Source organism: Falco punctatus (genome assembly GCF_963210335.1).
Source record: "Falco punctatus genome assembly, chromosome: 13".
Classification (NCBI taxonomy): Eukaryota; Metazoa; Chordata; class Aves; order Falconiformes; family Falconidae; genus Falco; species Falco punctatus.
The window spans coordinates 10,752,879-10,775,079 of NC_137593.1; the positions used below are offsets into that span (position 1 = coordinate 10,752,879).

Genomic DNA, 22,201 nt, shown 5'->3' on the forward strand with positions numbered 1-22,201 from the left:
CACGCACCGCCAGGTTTCCTCTCGGCTGTGCCAGGGCCCTGCCAGCTGAGTTTGAGGTGAGGCATTAACACTGGTATCTCTGTTAATATTGCTATAAAGCAATAAAGGTAACTTGATTGCGGAAAGGCAGAGAGACCAGTGGGTTTGGAGCCGTTCCATGGCACTGCTATTAGAGAGCTCAAAATGAGAGTTATTAAATTACTGCCAGGTACTGCAGGCTTTTCCTAACAGGGAAACTTCGGCTTGGCTCGGAAACTTAAGCTCTGGCTTGTTCAGGTTAATTAAAAGAGAGCTGGACATCTTCCAGGGCCTCGCTTCTCATTTCTGACGGCCGCCCCTTCCCCTCCAGGGCCCAGGCAGAGTGTGCCATGGGCATCTGTGCGGCGTCACTCTGCCGGGGGATGCAGAGGGTGCCCCGAGCAGCGGCACTGGACAGGGATGGCAGGCCAGGGAAGTTGGGGTTTGATGTCCTGTGGCCGGGATCCCCAGTCTTTCCCCTGGGAAGAGGCCTCAGGAGCCCAACGCAGGCAGCAGCCAGAGGCTTTTGTGATGCTCACCACAGTGGCTGCTGCTCTGCCTCACACCCTGCTCTGCCCTTGCCCATTGCCCTTGGTCCCCAGCAAATTACTGGTCCCTTTTTGGGGAAACCAGGGACAAGTGCAGTATGGTATGGGGGCAGCTGGGTGGGAGGTGGGCAGGCAAACAAGGTCCTCACTAGCCTTCTTCCCACCCTTCCTATCGCTTTGCTCTTGTATCTGTGGTCAGGCATGTTCTAGCTGCTGCACAGCTGGCCCGTAAGGATTCATGTGGCTTCTCATCACAGAGAGCAGCAAGCCCAGTTCAGCTCAGAGTGGAGGGTGAAAGAGGCTGGGTTTGGAGAGGACTGCCTTCTCCAGTCAGGGAGCAATTTTCCTTTCCCCTATGCTCAGTCACCTCCACTGCTGCTTTGACTCCTGCCTCAGCCTCTGCAAGGATTTTCCTGCTCCGTCACCGGGTGATGGAAAGTTCTCAGCAGCCCCCTCCCCTTGCCCTCGAGCAGATCACCTGCAGAGTGGCCTTTGTGGGGCTGGGAGGTGCAGGCAGGTGGCTGTGCTGCCTGCCCCCCTCCTCCTCGGGCTGGGAACAACAGGCAAAGAGGCCAGGGGGCTCAGAGCTCTGCTGACCCTCCCTCCTCCCTGCCTGGCTTTGTTCCCCGGGCTTCTGGGGAGGCAGAAGAGGGTTTACGCAGCAGCTTAGGCCACAAGGGCTCCCATTGCCCTCCCCTGTCATGGCTCGCTCCTGCTCCGCCTGATCTCTGAGCAGCAAAGGGTTGAGGACCCCAGTACTCCCCAGTGGGGCCAAGCTGGGTCCCCCCTGGTTTGCCCCGCTGTCGCTGGGGGAATTAAAAGCAGCCAGAGATGTGCGGTGCCAGCAGAGTGCATCCCGCTGCCCATCCCAGGGAGAAGAGTGTGGGGTGAGCCACAGATCAGGCAGCCATGTGGAAGGGCCCTGTCCCCTCCCTGAAAACAACTTTGGGAGAGCAGGGAAGATCCCTAACCCTGCAACTCTTCCACCCAGCCCCAAATTTTCAGCTGCCAGAGGGGCACCTGGGTGCTGGACCAACAGCCCTGGGAGGGCTGGGCCAGCTGCCCTGCTTCTGGCAGCACTCCCGGGTCCCCAGTGGGATGATGGGTGCTGGGGGTGGCAGATGAAGCAGGGTGCTGTAGCTGCTTGCTAGCACCCCAGAGCACCCTCCCCTTGCTGCCCTGGCTGGGTTTTCAAGCCGGGCTGGCGGAGGTGTGGGTAAATGCTGCTCACAGCTCCGTTAGTGACTCAACCCCCCAAAATGCTTTTTGGACTCATTTTCCCAGAGAGAGTTTAATGGGGTTTGTCGTGCCAAAACCCCAAGCTATGCCTCACTTTCATCCCCTAATGCAAGCCATATATCAAGAGACACTAACAGAGCAGGGAGGGTTTTTGACAAGGGGATCCTGGGAACAATCAGCCAATACCCCCCCCTCTAACTCCAAGCCTGTGCCCCCCTGTTTTGTGCATTCCTGGTAATGTAAATAGAGGCGAACGCTCACAGGCCTCCTCGGACCCGAGGAGCCTGTCTGGGGACGGCGCCAGCAGCCCTGCCAACAGTCTGCTCTGCGGGGCTTTGGCCAGTGCTGTTTGAAGTGTCTCAAGTATCAGCGTTGGCGTTGTGTCCCTGGGGAGAGCATCCCCGGGTCCAGCTGTGCCCCTGCTTGTCCCTGTTGTGTGCATGCAGTGGTTTGGAGGTGGGGGACTCCAGCTCAGCCTAAATTGTCTTTTTTTTTTTTTTTTTTTTTTTTCCCCCCCCCCCGAAAAGCCACCCCTCCCATCCCTTCTGCCAAAACAGCCTTCCTCCTGGCAAGCCATGGAAGGCGCAGCCCTGGCGCTGACAGCATCCTGAGGGGTCTCTGGGGTCCCGAGTCCCTTCAGGTACCAGCTGCCAGGTCTGCCTCCTTCCCCGAGCACCTCAGAGTGCCTCCAACCCCTGGCTCTCAAATGGGGAGAGATGCAGCTTCCTTGCCTCAGCGAGGTGGGGTGGCTGCTGCAGCACATCGGGGCTCTCGCACCCTGCTTAGGGCAGCACTGGGTGCTGGGGGGCACACGGTGTTTAACACCAGACACCATCTCCAGGGGCAGCCTGGAAAGGGTGAACCACGGGTGGGTGCCCTTTTTGTGGTGCTTTACAAGGCATGGGGAAACCTGGAAGGCTAACTTTTCTTAATTTAAACACCTGCGCATTTGCTTATTGAGCATTTTAGCAATGTGGGTTTCAGCTCTCCTGGAGGATGCTGGCCGTGTATGGCACTGTGTCACCTTGGAGGGAACTGCAAGCCAGCCTGGGCATGTGATTCTGTCCTCATAAACTTCACTCACCGTCCTGAGAGAAACCCAAAACCACCCCATGCAGGTTTGTGGACCCCAAACCAGGCATACCTCATCCTTCTAAGGGGGGGGGAAGAAAAAAAAAAAAAAAAAGAAAAAATTTAAGCCAAAAAGCCTCCCCTGGGAGAGTTTCCAAAACAAATCCTGAGCCTTGGCTCACCATACAGAAAGAGGAAAACTCCTGGAGGTTTTCATTCCTTGTCTGGAGGAAGATCCCCAGCAGCATTGCCGCCAGGGCTAAGGACATGGGAGCCAAGGTGCTACCACTTGGTCCCTGACCCCCAGGCCACAGCAGGAGGAGCAGACACAGCTGGGAACATCTGGGTGTGGAGGAAGAAGTGCCAGAAGACAGGATCCCAGGGAAGCTGATGCTGGCTTTTGTGCCAGGAGTGGGGTGGATGCTGGCTGTGGCATCCTCAGGGAAGTCCGAAGCCAGCAGGAGAAATCCCCAAGCTGAGCACCCCGGGACAGGCTGTGGAGCTGGGGACCTGGTGAGCGGGGACAGCCTCTGGGACCACACGTGCCTGGGAGAGGCTCCAAGGAGAGAAGGAGCTGGGATGGTGGCGAGCAAGTGAGTGGGCTCAGGATGAGGAAGAGAGACCCTGGTGGGAATGGGGACCACATGGGGCCACCTTCCCAGTCCCCAGCCCATCAGGCAGTGGGGACATAGACTCAATGGAATGGGGCTGCTCCCCACCATTGCCCATATGCACCAGATGAGGCTGCAAACAAGGCCAGGAAGTGGGGGACCCCCAAAGTGGGGAAGGGATGTGCTACTTCTGGGGTTAGCTCCCCTCCCACCTCTGTTGGGTGTTGGTAATTCAGCCAAGGGATGGGGGAGGAGTACTGTGACATCCCTCGGGGCAGCAGTCACATAGGAAAGCTTGCTTGTGGCTGCCGTCTAAGTGTTTGCAGGGCAGGGAATGGCACTGCACCAACTCACGGCTGATCCAAAGCCACTGCAAGGAAAAGCCACCCCAGCCCAGTGCCAGTGAGGGTTGTCCCTACTCCCATGGGGATGCCCTGTCCCTGCAGGAGCCTTGCCCATGGACCAGCCACCACACGACTGAGTGGCATCGCTCTGGCTGTCCATGGCCCTTTCCCTCTCCCACACACCCACAGGGGACCCTGCAATGGAGCCGGTGATGCTGGGTGGCCCTGGGGGACCCCAGGGAGCGCGTGGGGGCTGAGGGCATCTGTGAGGCTTTTATTTGCCTGCACCAGCCCTCCGTGGCTCTGAGGTTTACAAGGCAGCCGATGCAACTGCTTCCTTGCTGGCTGCAGCAATAAAGCTTGCCGGGGGGTCAGAGGTGATACCGACTGCTCTTAAGTGGGCAAAACTGGTGGTCTGGGATGGAAACTGAACTTCTTGAGCCATAATCAGAACCAGCGGGGTTAAATTCCGTCAGCTAAATACCGAAGACTTAGCCTAAACATCTCTCCTGTCTTGCTCTGTCTGTCCCAAACAGGATCCTGCAGCATGTGGTTGTTTGGGCAAGGTCAGGCTGCCACATGCCGAGGTTTGTGTGCCGCATCTCCCCACTGCCTTAGATCAGGCATCGCCGGGGCTGCTGAGTTTCCTCCGTATTGGTGCGCTGTTGCACTGGATAAATACCTCTACAGCGTTTGGAAATTTCAGAGAGACCTGCAAATGGATGCAGAGTTAAGCAGTGGCTGGTTTCAAGGCTCTCCAAAGCGCCAGGGTGAGGTTGATGCTGGAAACCTGAGCCCTGTAATTGTGTTTTTCTGCCCGAGTGATATCTGAAGGATTGGTTGATTTGCCTGTTTGTTTGTAGTACAACTATCAAAGGAGGTCTCAGCGGTGATGCACACCGCTTCTAAAAAAGGGCCTGCCCTGGAGCCAGCACCAGCCCTTCTCCAGGTCGAGCCACTACACGTCCCCATAAGCATAACTCGTCCTACCAGTGGCGGCTCCAGAGGCATGCCAGAATTCCCGCGGGAGCAGGGGATTGCCTGCCATGCCTGAAAACAGGTTCCAACATTGCTGAGGGCTTCCAGGAGAGCCCTGGAAAGGGCTTTCTGTAGGGGGCAAGCAGTGGGTGTGAAAAGACATGGCCAAAATGTGGCTGCAGAGAGGCAGGGGGATTCGACAAGAGCAAGGCTGAGCAGATGCACCATCGTGTTTCCTTGGTCATGAAAAGCTGAAGGAGACTAACCTCCCTCCACAGAAAAAGACACTAAGGAAATGCAAACATAGCCACACATCTCAGGGTCCATGTGTTGACCATATTGCATTCCACCAAGGAGACCTGGCTGGACCTTTCACAGGTGGTTTCTCTGTTGGCCAGCCCAGCGGGGAGGTGGGAAAGCCCTCAGCAACATCCACCACACAAAGCCACCCCCTTTCCAGCATCTGTCAAGGCATCCAGGTACCTCCAGCTTGCTAGGTCCTGGTTTCTACCTCCAGGCTGTGGGAACAGAGTCGCTACTCCCTGTGGCAGGAGGTTAGTGGAGGGCCGGGCGGGCTGCTGAGCGTTAGCATCAGTGTGGTTTATTACACTCATTAATGATGTGGAGAAGGCAGCGTGTTAGTAAAAACGTGACATATTTAGGTTAGTTAAGGCTGAAGGACTCCGCTGCTGTGGGGAAGGATTGCATGGAGATATATGACATTCACCATGGGCCCATGTGAGATGATGCATCTTGGATAGACTAATCAAGATAATTCACATATATTGTCCTAAATTAATTAAAGCCACTAAGTACAAGCCCAACATGTCAATGCAGACAGCTCAATTAAGAGCTTTTATTCAATATACGCTGATGGTCAAAAGAGCAAAGAAAAGATTACAATAGGCAGGGAGTATGAAGCAAAGCAGTGGAAATATTGCAGTATCACTGCTTGAATCAACGCGGCTCTGCCAGCACATGGAGGAACAGAGGGTGATGGGCACAGGGCAGTGTAGTGAGAGGCTAAAAGGGCACAGAGAGGGACCTGCTTCAGCCCTCTTTTCCTGACAACCTCTTGAAAATGGAAGAGATCAAGCATATGCAGCAGATTTTTAAATAACAAGGGAGGCAGGGGTGTAAAAAGAGCTATTTTTAAAAGCAAGTGCTATTGGGGTGGAGCAAGAACAGTGGTACCCATCCATGTGGGGCAGTGGCCCCAGGACACCACGCCTGTGCTCCAGCCGGGGTGTGCATGCCCAAGGAGAAAAGGCTGGGAAGAGGAGAAGGATGTGCCTGGCTCTGTATAAGGTGGGTGACACCGGGAGCAGATGCTGCATCTTAGCTCAAGAAAACATGTGGAAAAATTGGAGAGGGCTCAGGAATATGGGAAACTGCCTTTGAGTGGGAAGATGAGGCAGGCCCCTGTCTATTTAGTCTATGGCAGGCGAGGTTAGGATGTGACTGCATCACAGTCAGCACGTACCTCCATGGGGAAAGGATTTCTTCCAGTTAAAAACATGTAATGAAACCCAGCAGCCAGGGCTGGAGTGGGTCTCGCACTGCGGCAGGAACTCGCCAAGAGCTGGGAGAGCAGTCCGTCCCCCACCCCACACGGCTGAGGGGCTCCCCACAGCCTCCCTCTGGTCAGGGTCCCTTTCCCCTGATGCTGTGATGCTCAGCAGGGGACCCTGACACCAGGTGCTCTGTGCCCTGAGGCGAAGGGTTTCATGCTGGAGCCCAGCAGTGGCTGCGGGAAATCTTTGGGCTGATTTCCCTCTTGCAAGACTCTGGCCAGCATCATGCAATCTCTTTTCATTCCTATTTCATGAGATGTGAATAATTAATGAGAAACACAATGCAGGGAGAATAAGATGAATATATATGTGTACGTATACACACACACACACACACTTATATATATATAATGCTAAAAAGAATTAAGGTTCAAGTGTATTGGGAATGTTGCAGTACAGCTGCTGTGAAAATGTAGGGCAAAGAGCAGGGGCACAGGGAACAGTCCTAAAAGGCAGATGGAGGGTTTTTGAGGGATATACAGGATGGGATAGAGGTGCTGTCTCCTGTGAAGAGAAAGGCTCAAACAGGCTGCCCTGCAGAGCCCTTGGGGTCCAGCAGCAGGGACCCCCAGCCCACCCGCCTGGCCCAGGAGCTTGCTGCAGGCAGAGGCATCCCCCCATCCTCCTTCCACAGGGATGTGCAGAGCTGTGATCTTCTGAGGAGATGATGCTGAGGGCTGCTCCTGCATCACTCCGGGGAAAGGGCGAGATCCCGGCAGGCACCTGTGCTGTGGTGGGAGGTGAAGCCCAAGGAAGGATGAGAAACAGCATCTCTGGGCCCCGAGGTCTTGCAGCCCTGACAAAACCACCCTCCTCAGCCTCTCGGCAGCAGTCCAAGCCCTGCGCAGCAGCTGCTGCTGCTGCTGTGCAGGGTCGAGCCTCTTGAACACACGAAGACTGGTCCATTCACGGCCAACTAACAAGTGGCTGTGTTGTGTGCGGATGTGTGAAATCCAGAGACTCTCCCTCCAGCTGCACGCAAAGCCCATCACCAGCTGCATCAGGCCTCCCAGCCGCCGGCTAGGCATGACGAGTGCTAATTGACAGTCATTAGCCTTCCTGCAGGGCTGTCCTAGAGAGCCCATTGCAATCAGCCGCTGCAAGAAGAGAGCTGGTGTCCTCCTACCCCACACCAGGTGCTGGAGCCAGCCCTGAGGAGGGGAGAACCCTCCCAGCATCAACCCAGCCTGGGGGGTGGGGCTGGGGACAGAGATGGCTGCTGCTGCCTTCCTGTGGTCCCAGCTCCCTGGGGATGGGCATCAGTGTGGTCACACCTTCACTTGCTCAGGACATGGTGAGTCTGGGGGGTCCCCTGTGGCCCTGGTTCCCTTTGTATGAAAATGAATTTGTAGGTTCTTTGCACTTCAGCAGGAGTCAGCCTCCATGGCCCACGCTGACCCAAGGGGTGGACTTAGCCCCCTGTAACAAGAGGGTTGGTGCTGGCGGGATGTGTGGGAACCCCGTGCGGGGACAGCAGGCACGGCTGCACTCACTGTCACCTACACCCTGGCCAGCCCATATACTGGTGTCACTCTGAGTGACACACAGGGGGGCTCCGATGGCCCCCTGAGCTGCACATTCCCCAGGCAAAGCACACGGGGCCGTGCCGCAGCTCCAGCCACAAGCTGGCTCCGTGGCGGGACGCAGATTGCAGCTGCCTCTCCTGATGGCCCAAGAGCAGGGCATTTCCCTCCTCCCTGCCCCTGCCCTGGATTTCCAGCTTTTGAATCTGCTTCACCCCAAAAATTCCCTGTTATAAATAACACCACCGGAGTCCTCTGCACGCTACCTTCTCCGCCAGCTTGTGTCTCACTACAGCCAGGACCGGGTGCCGGGCTGGCATTGCCGGCAGGACAAGGTTTTGCCCAGTTTGGGTTCACCCCAACCCGGCTGTACCTGCACCCGCCAGGGCTGGGGGCAGTCAGGGGCGCCAGCGGCTGGTCCGGCCCATCCTGCCTTTTATCCACAGTCAGTGGCTCTTGTTTCCCAGGTCTAATTTATCACCTCACTTTTGTAAATGGGTCATTTCCCATCCCCAGCTCGAGAGACAATTGTGACGGGCCCTGGCACTGTGCCACGAGCTCCTTTCAACTTCATAGCGAGTTCATCAAAGGCCCGAGACACCATTTCCCCAAACAGTAAAAGTGTCAGAGAAAGAGGCGTGTTGGGAAGCCTCGGTGACAGCCAAGTGCTTAATTAGTGGTAATGCAGAGTTTACGGCCCCCCTCACCGCCTCCCCCCAGCCCCTTGTTTCTGGGAAGGGCGTAAAGGGTGAGACAGGTCTCTCTGCTGCTCCGTGACCCGTGATGTCCTCCAGCAACGTGGCGCTGGCGGAGGGACTGGGATGTCCCAGCCTGGCTGCTGCAGGAAGACAAGGAGACATTTCCCCATGTGGCACTCAACCAAAAGCATCCCCATCCCCAGGCCCACCTTATGCTGCAGCTCAACCCAGCACCCATGGGTGCCCCAGCATCCACAGGTACCCTCAGGTCCCCGGCTGCTGGGTGACTGGGAAGGATGTGGAAAAGCCCTGATGCAGACTCAGCAGCGGAAATGCTGTTTTCCACCCAACCGTCCTCATCCCAGTCACAATCTCCTGGCTCCTGTGCTGCCTTGCAACCCCATAAGACCCGGTAGCGGGGCGCCAGGCTGGTGCAGGGGTCTGTGTACCGCTGTCATATCCCTTTTGTTCCTCTCCTCTCTGCACTAATTCTCTCTTTTCCTCCAGAATTCACCTTCCTGCCCATCACGCCCTCTGCCTCTCTCCAGGCTGTTTTTACTGTATCCTTTTGGTGACGGAGCAGCCAAAGCCAAGCACGATGACTTAGGCGTTCAAAGGTAAGCATTAACAGAGCTGATGGCATTCCAATATTGGCACTCATCTCTCTCATGACTTCCCTAATAACAGTCTAACATAGCCAGGATTTTAACCATGACAGTGCATTTTAGCAGGAGCTTCTCACTGCCTCCCACGGCTGCCAAACCCATCCTCTCACCCGTGACATCGCCAGGGACCAAAATTTCCATCGGAAGTTGCCAAATACAGGTAAGGCTCAGAGACAAAACCAAGAGTTTTGGTGATGTGGTGTTTCATCTACCCTGTGCACAGGTGCCCACAGCTCCCAGGGAGCAGATCACCATGAGGAACACTGCCACCATTGCAAAGGCAGAGGTACAGGGAGTGAGAGGAGAGGGCTCCTCCATCACTGGGCCAGCAGAGTACCACATCCTGCTCTAGGATGAAGATGGTCCTAGCCGGAGCACCTCTGTGTCTTACTTTCCTACCTGTGAAGGTGTCACAGTACGCCTCCGGGGACACACACATGGTCGATGGGGATGAGCAAGGTGATGGCCAGTGCCATAGCACTGTTTGCTATCCACATTCTTCATCTCCCTTGGGGCCGGAGCAGCACTGAGCTGATATAAAGCAGATACAAAGCTGATTTTCATTAAGGAGCAGTCTCGGAGGAGCGCCAGGTCTCACCGTGGGGCCCTGCTCACCCCAGTGAGGTTGCCATTGCACCAGCTCTGCCCAGTCCCTGGGCACATGACCCACACCAGGTGACAGATGGCATCTCCCTGCTACTACCCCATGCCATACAGGCAGAGCTAGCCCAGATCTGCCCGGGAATAGGATGATGGCCGTGATGGATCGAGTCCCCACGTGCAGGACTGTGCCACCCTGCATGCAGGACACCCCTGCCTGGGGGAGCCTGCAGAGGGATCTGCCAGCTGCCCGACATATCCAACCTGGTCGCGGTTCCCTGCTTCACCTCCCTGGCCTCGAGTTTCCTGAGTGCTGGGCTCTCCCCCCGCCACCCTCCTCGGCACGGCTGGGGCCTTGCAGCTACAACCAGGAAACTATAAAACTTTACAGAGTGCGGCTGGAGAGAAACAGGAATTGCTGCAGTGACTGCCAGAAGGGCCAGCGTTAGATTCACAAGATTTTCCAGGGCTTGGACTCGCCAGGAAGGGATTTATCCACCTAAGAGGAGCTGTAAAAACTAAAATTAAATTCTTCATCTTGGAAAGGGAGGGGAGAGAGAAAGAAGAAAATGCTTGACCTCCCCCCAGATGCTCTGCTGGAGGCCAGGAACCAGTGGGGGATGTGGGGCACCCACGGCTGCACCTGCTGAGCCCCTGGCTGAAGGGGTCCCAGCACCCTGGCATCCCTGCCCCAAACACTGTGGGTGGATGGTGCTTGTCCTGGGGGGCTGTACCCAGCACCCCTCCAGCCTGGTCTTTGCCTTCAGGGCATCATTCAGGGGTCTCTGTGCCTGCCAAGCAGGAGGATTTGGGTCGGTGTCCCCTCCCCGGTCCCTGTCCCCATTCCCCATGGCTCCATCCCCTGTGCTGCCATCCCCACTACAGGTGAGGACAGTGCTGGGCACAGCGTGGGGGCAGTTTGGGACTCCATCAAGGGGTGAGCAGGGGATGTTCCTGCTGTCCCAGCCTGCTGGCATTGCTGCAGCTCAGTGGGGACTGTTTTCCATAGTGTTTTGGGGGCCGATAAGCAGTTAGGAGGAAAAAAACATGCCGCCCTGTGGGCTTTCAGGGACAAACTTCAGCATCCTGGGTAGCCCTTGCAGGGGACAAAGCAGTACCTGGCTGGGTTAGGAGCTGCTGCTTTCTGATGGGGTGCAGCTGATTTGAGGACCACATGATCCGCCAGCTTTAGGCCAGCTGAGCCATGGCAACCTCCCCTGCTCAGCACCAGCACAGTGGCGAAGGGGACCAGATCTGGCCATCTGCCAAAGGACAGCAGGTCCCTTTCTGTGCCAGGGCCACCAGTCTCAGCCTGGGGGCATTCTGACGCTCAGGTTGCCCAGGCTTGTAGCACAGTCCCAGGTGTATCCCTCTGCCTGTTTGCTTTCCCTGCCCTTTCTTGCACCCTGCTGTGGGGTGGGCAGGTCGTCCCTCACCACCCTGCTTCTCCCCATCCCACCAGCCTCCTGTGGAGGTAGCGGGCAGGGGCACGCCAGGATCACCCAACCATGGTCCAGCAAACCAGCCCCAGCACCCACAGGCTGCTGCAGCAATGCATCCTACATTCCTCTACCACTCCTCATGACGTTTTCCCCAATATAAAGGTGCATACAAATACTTTTAGCAAAAGCCCACACTGCTGCCATCTTTGGGGGTCATTAGCCACATCAGGGCAGTCAGGATGGCCGGTACAGGATCCAGCTAGCACATGGTGGAAAGGGCTGCACCATGACAGGCCCTTTTTAGGAATACAGTGCTCATGAGGCAATAAATCTTACATTGCAATCTCTTTGCAAGAAGCTGAGTCCCCAGAGCCTCACCACCAAGCAGCATGGGAAAGCATCCCATCATGGCCAGGGAGAAGCAGGACTGCTCCTCCAGACGTGTGGAGGCAAAGATCAAACAAGACTCTTGGAAATGGCAGCAAAATTGTGCTAGAGGACACAAAGGATGTTTGGGCCAAGCCAAAGCTGCAACTTTGCCGTCGGTGGCTCCTGGGGTGAGCCAGGCTCTGTCGGGGCCCCAGCAGCTCCATCTGCCCAGCTGCTGGAGTGAAGCACAGCATGCCAGCTGTTTGGTTTGTATTGGTGCTTTTGGGCTGGAAAAGCCAAGGGAAACCTGCACGTGAAAAGTTTACATGCAAAATTCCATCAGCCGTGCGCCCGGCTGCTGGCACTGCTGCATCACCAGTGTGCTACCCTGTCGGGGTGCCCAGCTGCTGCTTTGTGGATGGGCTTTGCCATGGTTTGCCTTTTATTTCCATTTTTTTGCCTATAACAGATTTTGCACCAAATGCATGGCAGCACTGCTGCAAAAGTATGCATTAGGGAATGTTCTTTTGATGGTTATTCTGGTTTTCGTTCTATTTTTTGCCTGTTACTGCCAGTGCAGGCCCTTAAAATAACTGGCTACTTTAAACCGTGTTCCTTTGTTCCCTGGCTGAGCACCGATGGATGCCAGCTGGAGAGGGAGGGAGGTGAAGTGTCAGGGCCCTGCGGGGAGTTTTAAAGGAGGTTTGTGGTGATGGGCACAGCATGTTACACCCTGAGTCCTTCAAGCTACCCTCTCCCTCACTGCCAGCAGGGCCCCGTGCTATGGGTTTTCCCAGGGAAGTTTGCAGGTTCTCAGCTGGCCCCCACACCACCAGCCAAACCTCATCCAGGCTCCAAAGGGGCAGCTACAGGTCTGCACCCCAGCTTCGCCACCTGCCAGTGGGTCCCCCCGCCAGTACCATATCCCCTGGGGACTTCTGCCAGTCCCCCTAGCTGCAGACCCCTGCTCTCAGGGCTTCCATTTTCCGCCCTGCACCGTCTGCTCCGCAGCAAACTTTTTAAACCATGAAAGCTCCCAAGCACTGGAGAGGAGGGGGGGGATGGAGGCCACGCGGCTCCCTTGACCCCAGTTACTGTGGGAAAGGGCTATGGCAAAACTGGTTAGGAACTGGGAGCCAGCCCCGGGGGAAGCAATAGCTAAGCCTGGGCTTATCCCTCCCGAGCCAAGCGTCAGGGCAGCGAATGCAAATCCCAGGCAGGCCAGGCACTGCCTGGCACCTCTCCCAGGGTGTTTGCGCCCACATCCTTGGGCACCCCAGGAATGCGGCGTGGCGGGGCAAGGGGATCCCTGCAGCCAGGGGGGATGGGGGGAAACAGCCGGCCAGGGCGCTGCCAGCAAGCTGGGCTCCACCGCCCGCGGGATGCCGGGGCTGGGTCGGAGCCTGGCTTGGAAGCGCTACGTCGGAGGCTTGTGCCATGCCTGGGCACGTCCCCGCTTTGTTTATTCCTTCAGCTTATTATTTTGTTTGACTATTTATTCCTGGCTGCCTTTTTCTCACGGTGGCTGTGTTTACTTAGCATGGCTAGCCTGGAGCCCGCCAGGCTCGCACACTGCTGCCGAGCAGAGACATAACCTCGGCACAGCAAGTGCAGTGACAGGCGCCCCACACTGAGGTTTCCCTGAGTGCCTGGCGGGGTGTGTGCAATGGGTTGGGAAGGTGTTTCAATGGGACAGTGAGCAGACAGCAGGGTACAAGAGGGTGGTCACGTCATGCTTGGTGCTGTTGATGTTGCCAGCATGCAGCCACACCAAAAGGTTTTGGCACCTGTGTGCATTCCCACCAACACAGCCCTGCGGGGCCAGGACAGCTGCGCCAAGTGGAGAAATCCTGGGCAGGAAGGAGACAAGCTTGGAAAGCATGAGGGTAGCCCACAAAGTGATGACACCCTCTTGCTATCAGTGATTCTCCTGGGGGACCCCATCCCATCAGCCCCCGAAGGTCCCAGGTGGTCCTAGAGCCCATCCTCCACGGTACCAGCATGATGTGGACATGCTAGTATGATGTCAGCTCTCCTTCTGGCCCCGGCTCACCCCTCCATTCCCAGGCCCCACACAGCATCCCCTGTGGTGGCAGCCCCTGAGGACCCTAAACACTGGGTCCTCTCCACGCTGAGGATGCGCTGCGGCTGGGGGCCGGGGAGCCATGGCAACCCGGCAAGGATGGGGGTTGCCATGGTGACAGGAGGCACAGCATCCGGAGCTGGCTTTGGGCAAGGGATGCTCCAGGTGGGGTGAGAGGCAGAACCAGGGTACCCCTGAGGCTGGGGGATGCCAAACCCTCGGGTCAGGGGTCCCTGAAAGCCCCCCTGCTCTGAGGGTTGCCCCTGGTCCGCAGCACCTGGAGGGGGTGGGCAGGTGGAGGCTGGTGGGGTCCAAGCTCTGCACTTGGCCTTGCTGCAGCCCTGCTGTACCCCCTGTCACCATCACCCCTGGCTGCTGTCAGGCAGCCCTGACAGGACCTGAGGCCAGTGCCTGTGTGCTCAGTTCAGGGGAGTGATCGGCTCTGCAGGACATGCAGAGTCAAGCAAGGCCTTCTGGCTTCTTGCAGCCAGGAGGGTCTGCCGAGCATCTCTGCATGCATCAGATACGAGCATGAACCCCAAATATCTTGTCTCCCCACTTGGGGGTCACTGCCCTCCACTTGGGGATGGCTCCGTGGTGTCAGGCTGGGGTGCAGTCCCTAAATCCTCCATGTTTAGAGAGTATCTGCTCCCTGTGACTAAGGTGGGCACCGGGCTGCCCCCAGCTCAGGGCTGGGCATGTAAAGGATGTCTGTGATGTCACTTCAGCTGCAGCCCCCTAAAACATCACTAATGGGGCCAGGCTGCTAATTGCCTGGTCAGTGAAGGTGCCCGAGCAGGCAGTGGGCTGGGTGAGGACCCCACCATGGGGCATCAACAACTGACGTTCCCACCTTGCCCCTCCCCCAGCCCCACGGCCACTTTGCCCCAGGCCACCATGCCCCGTCCTGCCGCAGGGCAGGAGGGAGTGAAGAGAAGGGGGCAATGGGAGGTGATGGGAGGAAACGGACCTCCCAGCCGGGAAGCATGCAGCAGTGACATTTGCCAGACACCGATGCTGCTTTTGATAAAGAGTGGGGAGCAGTTTGCTGCCCACAGGCACCCACGTTTCCCACACCTCCCAGCAGCTGGGGCTGCATCTTGTCCCCCGGCCCTGGAGCCTTTGCTTCCCACCCACCCCCCCGTGCTGTCCTGGAGAGCTGGAGCCGTGGGAGGCCAGGCGCTTCCTTTCCCTTTCAGACCTGGTGGGCTGCAAAGCAGGGGGGAAAAGGACACAAACACTGATTTTTATTTTTTTTTTCTTACATAGCACTTGTCAGCACCTGATGAGGAAGGGCTAATGCAGAAGTGGATGGTGTCACCTGGACAGCATCAGCATGGTTGCAACATGTGCCCCGCAGCAGACCGACAGGGCCAGCTCTGCAAACACACAGACCTCATTGGATTTTTCCCAAGGGCTCATCCCCAGTGCAGGAATCGGCACAGGAGCCAGGTTTCCAGGCGCCCTTCCTCCTCACAATGCTTCCCGAGGCTCCAGCACCTGGCAGGCTGGGGCCTTTCCCCCTGCAGAAATGGTGGCCGAGCTCTCTCCTGCAAGCGCTCGCCACAAACGGGGCTGGTGGCCACTGACAGACGCTTGCAGCAATTCCACCCCGAAGCTTGTGGCTGGGCTTTATATCCTAAGCCTGCTTCAAACTTTGCACTGGGAGAAGTGATTTGTCTGCAAATGTTATGTGGTTAAAATAAATGCAGAGAATTTTAATCCTGGGAATTTGGAAAGTAGGAGATTTAAAATAACAAAACCCTTTCATATGGCACTTAATCCGAAATTAGCTGGGTTTTAAGTTTTACGGCTGTAGCTGATCATTCCTTGGCCACCTCCTGCTCGGCATGGGAAGCAGGGGGCTCCCCAGATTCCCGGAGCAGGGGACAGCAGGGGCTGCAGGATGGGTTCTCCCAGCCACAACGTGCCACACCGTGCCAGGGCGGTGCCTGAGCAGTGACGGCACTCTCTTTTTGTTGACGTGGAATGGATCTCCCACAGCTACTTAAGGTTTTAATTGCCCTGTGATTAAAGTTTTCATTACTAAGCAATTAGCACCTGAAATTTTAAGTGCTGAAGTGTTTAACTGCATCCTGAAGCTGCCAGAGGTGAGGGGTGGTGGATGTGGGTGGGACAGGAGAGAGTTTTGAAGTGGGGGGCAGGAGGTGGCCGCCTCACCGGGGCCCAGCCAGACTGGCACAGGCACTGACGGTCACCCTGATCCCGCTGGCAGTGCCAAGCGCCCGGCAGCACGGGGAGGAGTGCCCGGAGGGGCGAGCGCCCAGGGAGCCTGGGAAGGAGACAGGCTGGAGCCGGCACTGACCCGGCGGGAAGCACTCCAGCTGGGCGAGCTGGCACACAGCCGCCCTCCTTGCCCTGGGAATGGGGCGATGGGGCCCCCCAGGGCCCCCCTTGTGCTAGGGATGGTATTAAGGGGGCTCCCAAGCATCCGCATGGCTGCCCCAGATGCCCATTCATGTGTTGCCCCTCCAGGTGCTTCCCTTCAGACAGGGGACGTGGAGATGCCAAGGCCCTGCTGCAGCAGTACCCAGCCCAGAAACAGGGGGGATCCCCCCCACCCCAGATTCCCGCATCCCTGGCACAGCTGCACTCCTGATGAGCAGGCAACAGAGGCCTCTTGCAGGGTTTTTTTGTCCCATCCGCTCAGTGCCAGCCTTCAAATGCATGTCCCCGTATCTGTCTCGTAGTGATGAGCTCCCAGGGTTGGCTGCCTGGCAAGGAATGCACTCCCTTCTGTTTGTTTTAAAACTCTTGCAGGGTAATTTCATTTGATGCCCCTTAGATCTTCTGAGAAAATAGGAATAATTGTTCCCTAATCACCTTCTCCTTATTAAGTTGCAGCTGAGGTTGCTGCATGCAAATGAGGTGAGGGGTGGCGCCTGGGCCAGTGGGCAGGGTGCATGGGTGCACCCATGTGCACAGCCATGGTCTGACATGCAACCATGCATGTGCCAGCATGATGTGAGCCCATCACTGGAGCACGTCGGGGCTGTGTTTGGAAACAGAGAGTGAAAGTCAGGCTTGGTCCAGCAGGATGGGGTCTCTAGGTAGGAAATTTCTCAGGAGAGAGGGCTGAGCTGGGAGGTTTGTCCTCTGAAAACCCATGAATGTTGCCGTTTTTCGAGGCTTTCCATTCATCTCTTTTCAGCCGGTCCTGCAGTCCTGCTGTTCTCCGTCTGTGCAGGAATGCCTCCTGGGGACACCGTGGGCACCGCATCTTTGGCATGCAGACTGGAGGGCTCTTCTAAGGCAGAGCATCACTAACTGAGGTCAGTGCTGCAGACACGCTCCCCTGTGTACCCCACGGCCCCACGTTTCACCTCTCAGCCCCACCCCTGTCCACATCATGTCAACACAGTCCCTGTTGCAGCCCTGTCCAGCTCCAGCCATCACCCCGAGGTGCTGGGGAGGTGTCGGTGGAGGGAACCAGGGCTGGGTGAATGTGTGCAGGGACATTGCGGGGCTGAGAGATGCCCGTATTCCTGTGGGCTTGCGTGTTCCCTGGCCACGACATCACCCTGGCCCCCGAGGGCTGCAGCAGCGCCGTCCTCAGAACTGAGTCCTTGCACAAGCAGGCGGATTGGCATTACAGAGCCAGCCCCTGCCAGCAAATACCACACAGTTACCACAGTTATTTCCTATTGTGCAGGCGCCTGAGCCCTGCCAGCGCTGCTCCCCAGGCTGCCTGCCAGCTGTGACACCCAGGCAGCGACCCAGGGCTCCCCGGTCAGCTACCTGCACCACTCCTGGCCAGGTCCTGAAATCCTCAGCCCCCAGCTGGGACTGCAGTGCTGCGCCCGCCTGCACTGGGGGATTGGAAGGCTCTGAGGAGAGGCCGGCTGGCAGCACCAGCCCGGTGAGAGCAAGTGGGGGCTCATTAATTACAGCACATGGGAAGAGAGGCGATTATATGCAGCATCCTCCCCCCACTCGTGCCCCTCCCGCTCCCTGCTCCAGTTTCTCGTCCTTTTCTGAAATAAATTCCTTTTGGGCTGAAATTTGCCAGGCATGGCTTGGCTCCAAGGGGAATTCTTGGGGAAAGTTTAAGTAAAATTGGTTCAGCCATTTTTGAGTTATTCAAGTGTGAATAAGCAATTTCCCCATGTGCACCGTTCAGAAATTTTGTGCCTGGGTAACTCAGACCTCTGGAATCGCAGAATAAAAGAGGTTTCTGCATCTCGCTAAGCCAGCAGGCTCTGGCTGCAGTGGTTGGTACCATGTCTCCAGCAGGGAGGATTTCCCAGGAGTGACTTCACGGGAAGACAGCAAATCTTCCCACCCTGAGGCTGGTCCTTGGTTAAGTTTCTCAGCATCTCCATCAGCCCCCACCACTCTCCTTCCCCAGTGACACAGCATTCAACCCCAGTGCACACATTAACGGTGCCAGCTTCGTCACTCACTTCTCCATTGCTCATCTCCTTGAATGACAGCATGTCTAACCCAACAACTTCTGCTTCTTTGCCCAAACTTTGATATTTTTCACCGAGGTGACCCTCTTTCTGCTGCTTTGCTCCCCGACCATTTCTTTTTACTTGGAGACCAGAGTGTCCCACTTGCTGCTTCTCCTGCCCCTTGCAGAGGTTTATCACAGTCATACATTATGTCCCACCTTAAATTAGCACACTGGCTCTCTCAAGCACGGCTTTTCCCTTTGGGAACCATGCCTGACAGTGCTGGGGCACTGTGTCAGCCCTTGAGGCACAGTGTCCTGGCAAGGCTCCCTGCAGCTCCCAGAGGATACCAGCATTCCTGCAACAGGAATCGGTCATTTCCAAATTTTTGGCAACCCAGGCAGAGCCTGGGCCTGTGCAGTCTCTCTGGCCAGGGAGCCGAATCCTTCTGGGACAAGGTAGGAAAATGCCCTTCCACAACCCTGGTGGGTTTGTGCAGCAGAAGGAGGTCACAATATGGACATGCTCTGCATCCACCCGCACAGCAGAGAGGTCATCCACAGCCAGCCCTGATAACCTCCCAAATTCCTGCTCCTGCCAGCAGCCACAGAGAAGATGGCTGGGAGCATGGGCCCGTGGCCACCCCACTGTGCTGGCGCAGGGCCGGGGCTGCGGCTGCACGGCGAGGGAGTTTCTGGGGCAGGTTTCTGGGGCGGAGAGTGCTGTGGCAAGGTGCCGCTTGCAGATGGCAGGCGGCTGCAGCAGGGGTAGCCCAGATGGCTGTGCCATGGGGGCAAGGCTGCCCAGGGCAGCACGCCCAGCCATGCACCCCACTACCCCCATACCTGATGGAGCTCCCGGCCACCCTGCAGGCCAAGGGCATCAGTGTGCCCCAAAATCAGGGACTTAGGGGATTTTGCTAAGCTCAGGCCCAGCTTCCCCAGGCATCTGAGGAGACTTGTGGTGCAGTGCAGAGGGCCAGGACAGGTCGCAGCCTGTGTCCCACGCCCGGCACAACAGGGATGGATGTGTTTGTCCTGAAGGATGTGGCACTGCTGGCTCTGGACACAGGGACTGTGTGTGTGCACCATCTTGAGGGAGCAGAGTCTGTCCCACACAGGATCCCAAAACCTCCCGATGTCAATGGTGAGAGAGAGGGGAAGAGGACTGAGGCACTCGTAGGCTTGGAAGCTGTGGCTGCATGCACAGTAGCCAGTACCATCTCCCATGAGGAGTGTGGAGGGGAAGGCACCCTAGGGGTGGGGGAAGGAGGTGCTGGGGGGAGCAAACTGCATGGTGTCACCCTGGCCAGGATCCCAGCACTCAGCCCTGTCACCATGATGAGAATCGTGGTGTGGCAGGGATTGGATGGGGAGGGGAGGTGTGGGATGTGATACAATGAGCCGAGGTGGGATTTGTGGGGTGGGATGCATGGGATGAGCTGGGACAGGATGGGGTGAGACGGAATGGCACAGGGTGGGATGCATGAGATGATGGGATGGGACTGCAGAGGGTGGGATGGCAATGAGTGGCACAGGTAGATCAGGCCGCCAGTGGTGGGGCACGGAGGGGCCCGTCAACAGTAGCAGCCTCACACACTCACCGGCACCCGGTGGGGGGCAGGGCAGGGCGAGCCGGGGGCTGAGGGGCAGGCCGTGAGCGCGGCCCCTTTAAGAGCCCAATTCCGCGGGCGACCGCTGGGTGGGGCGCGCTCCGCGCCCTGCACCTCCCGCGCCGGGGGCGGGGCCAGCGGGGGCGCGCCGGGGAATGCCCGCCCCCTCCAATTCATCTTTCCGCGGAGGCTCCGCCTCCCGTCCCACCGTTGCCCAATGGGCGCCGCGCTCGGCGTCGCCAGGGGCGCCGGGTTGCCAGGGGCGGGCTGATTGGCGGGCGGGCCCCGCCCCGCGCGGCTCAGCGGCGGCAGCGGCGGCGGCGGCGCCAGAGCGCGAGCGTGGCGCGGCGGCGAGAGGAGCCGCGCGTGGCGCCGAGCTCGGGACTGCCCGGCGGGGCCGCCCGCACCGCCCCCCGCCATGGCCGCGGCCCGCCCGGGGGCCCCCCCGCCGCCGCCGCCGCTGCTCCCTCTCCTGCTGCTCCTGCTGTTCCCCGGTGGCCGCCGCGCTCTGGAGGGTGAGTACCAGGCGGGCGTGCCCGCCCGCCGCACCGGGGCCCGTGCGACCGCGCACACACGCACACACCCTTCCAGGGTGTCCCCGGGCCTCGTCGGCGTCCGCCGCTGGCTCGGCTTGTCGCGCCGCGGCCGCCCGGTTGTCCCCGCAAGGAGCTCGCCGCCGCAGCGCGCCCCAGCCCCGCTCCCAGCGCTTAGCCGTCCTCAGTAGGTTTCAGAGTCAACGCCCCGTGGAACCAAGCCCGGTGCGGCCGAGGCGCGGTGGCCGCGGCCGGCGACCGCTGGCAGAGAGCAGCGCCTCGTTGGATACTCGGTTCACGTTCCGAGGCTTTTCGCCACGACTGAGAGGGCTGGAAAATTAATATTTCTTTCAGTGGAAGCTCGCGGCGTGCCAGAACTGGTGGGGCCGCCGGAGGAGTGTCCGTGCGCCGTGTCCGGCTCCATCCCTTCCCCGGCAGGGCTCGCCGCGCCCGCCGCCTTAACCCCCGAGGCTCCGGCGTGGGACCGCCGGGGCGAGTGGCCACGCGTGCCGCATCCATCCCCGAGCGGGGCCGCGCTCCGCGGGCGGGGAGGCGGGCAGCCCCCTGCGCTCTGGTGGAGCCGGGGGTAGAAGGGGGCTTAACTGACCGCCCCTTGGGGCGAACCCCGGTCCGCGGGGCAGCGCTGTCGCCTCCCCCGGCTTTGAGCGAGGAAAGCGGCTTTTGGCCCCGCTGCGGGACCGGGAGGACCCCGGGCGGGCCAGGCGGGTCGCTCCGGAGAGGCGGGGGCCCGGACGGGGTTTTTGTCTTGACACAAAGTGTGCGCGGCTTTGGCCGGGGGCGGCGACGCTCCGGTGTCCGGTAACCGAACCCGCTGCCGGAGCGGCGGGAGGGAGGGAAGGGAAGGGAGAAACCCCGGGGGGAGCGGAGCGGTCGGTGCCTCCACCCGGGCGGGGGGCGGCGCGGGGGCTTTTGTGTGCTCGGAGGCAGTTTTGTGAGCGGGTTTCCGCTGCCGTCGCCCCTCGGTGCGGGCTTTGGGCTGCGGCACCGGGGGGTGACCGTGGGCAGGAGCCCTTCCCCGCTGCGGTTTGCTGGAGGGACGCGTTTCCTCCGGCTTTGGGCTTTGTAGAAAGTTTGGGGGTGCTTGTTCGTGTTTCTTTTCATCTTCCCTCCCTGAGATTTTTTTTTTTTTCCTTTAAAGGGGGGGAATTTTTTTTTTTAAATTATTCTGCTTTGTACGCCGTAGGAAAGGGAGCTGTGGGCCTTCTCGGTCCGTGAGCTCCGGGCTGAGCGGCAGCCCCGCGGCGGGAGGGAAGGGAGCAGCCCGCCTGCCGCCAGCCCTCCCGGGATGCCCGGTCCTGAGCACCCAGCCGGGCGCGGCGCGCCGGGCCGAGCCTGGCAGCCCTGCCTGCTGAGAGCTGCGGGAGGGTGAAGCTGTGGGCAGAGAGCCTGGCGGGGCCCCCCGCCCGCGGACAGCCCCTCGCAACCCACTTTGCATCAGCGGTTTGGGAACCGGGGAAGGAAAGCCGTCGTGGGGGCTGGCAGCACCGGCGTGCATCGCCCGGGGACAGTCCTGCCAGTCCCCCGGGAAGCGAGGGAGCCCCAGTCCGGGGATGGAGAGGTGCAGAGAGCTGGAGGGAGACAAAATAAACAGCTCCTGCTGAGGAATCACTGGGTTTTCTCAGCTTCCCGAGCGTACGGAGGGGTCAGGGACCGAACACGCTGCCCAAGGAGGTCAGGGCCCAGCTGGGTGCCAGCCCCGTGGAATCACTCTGGGGCTGGCTGGCAGCAGCCCAGCATCTTTGGGGCTGGCCCCGATTCCCCTGGGATTTTCTTTTTATTTATTTAACTTTTTTTCTTTCCCCTTTGCTCTTGTTTGAGCTGGAGGAAAAGTTGCAGCAGGGCCGGGAGAGGTTTCTG

General features: G+C 58.6%; 1 protein-coding gene across 2 annotated transcripts in view; it reads left to right on the forward strand.

Annotated features, from left to right (window-relative positions):
• EPHB3 (EPH receptor B3) overlaps positions 1 to 22,201 on the forward strand; it is a 60,504-nt gene that overhangs the window by 12,083 nt on the left and 26,220 nt on the right. For both annotated transcript variants that reach the window (XM_080409157.1, XM_080409159.1), the window contains exon 1: positions 1 to 20,305. This exon is cut by the window's left edge and continues 12,083 nt beyond it. In XM_080409157.1, coding sequence (XP_080265283.1) covers positions 20,209 to 20,305 — 97 coding nt within the window. In that variant the 5' untranslated portion in view covers positions 1 to 20,208. The remainder of the gene's footprint in view (positions 20,306 to 22,201) is intronic.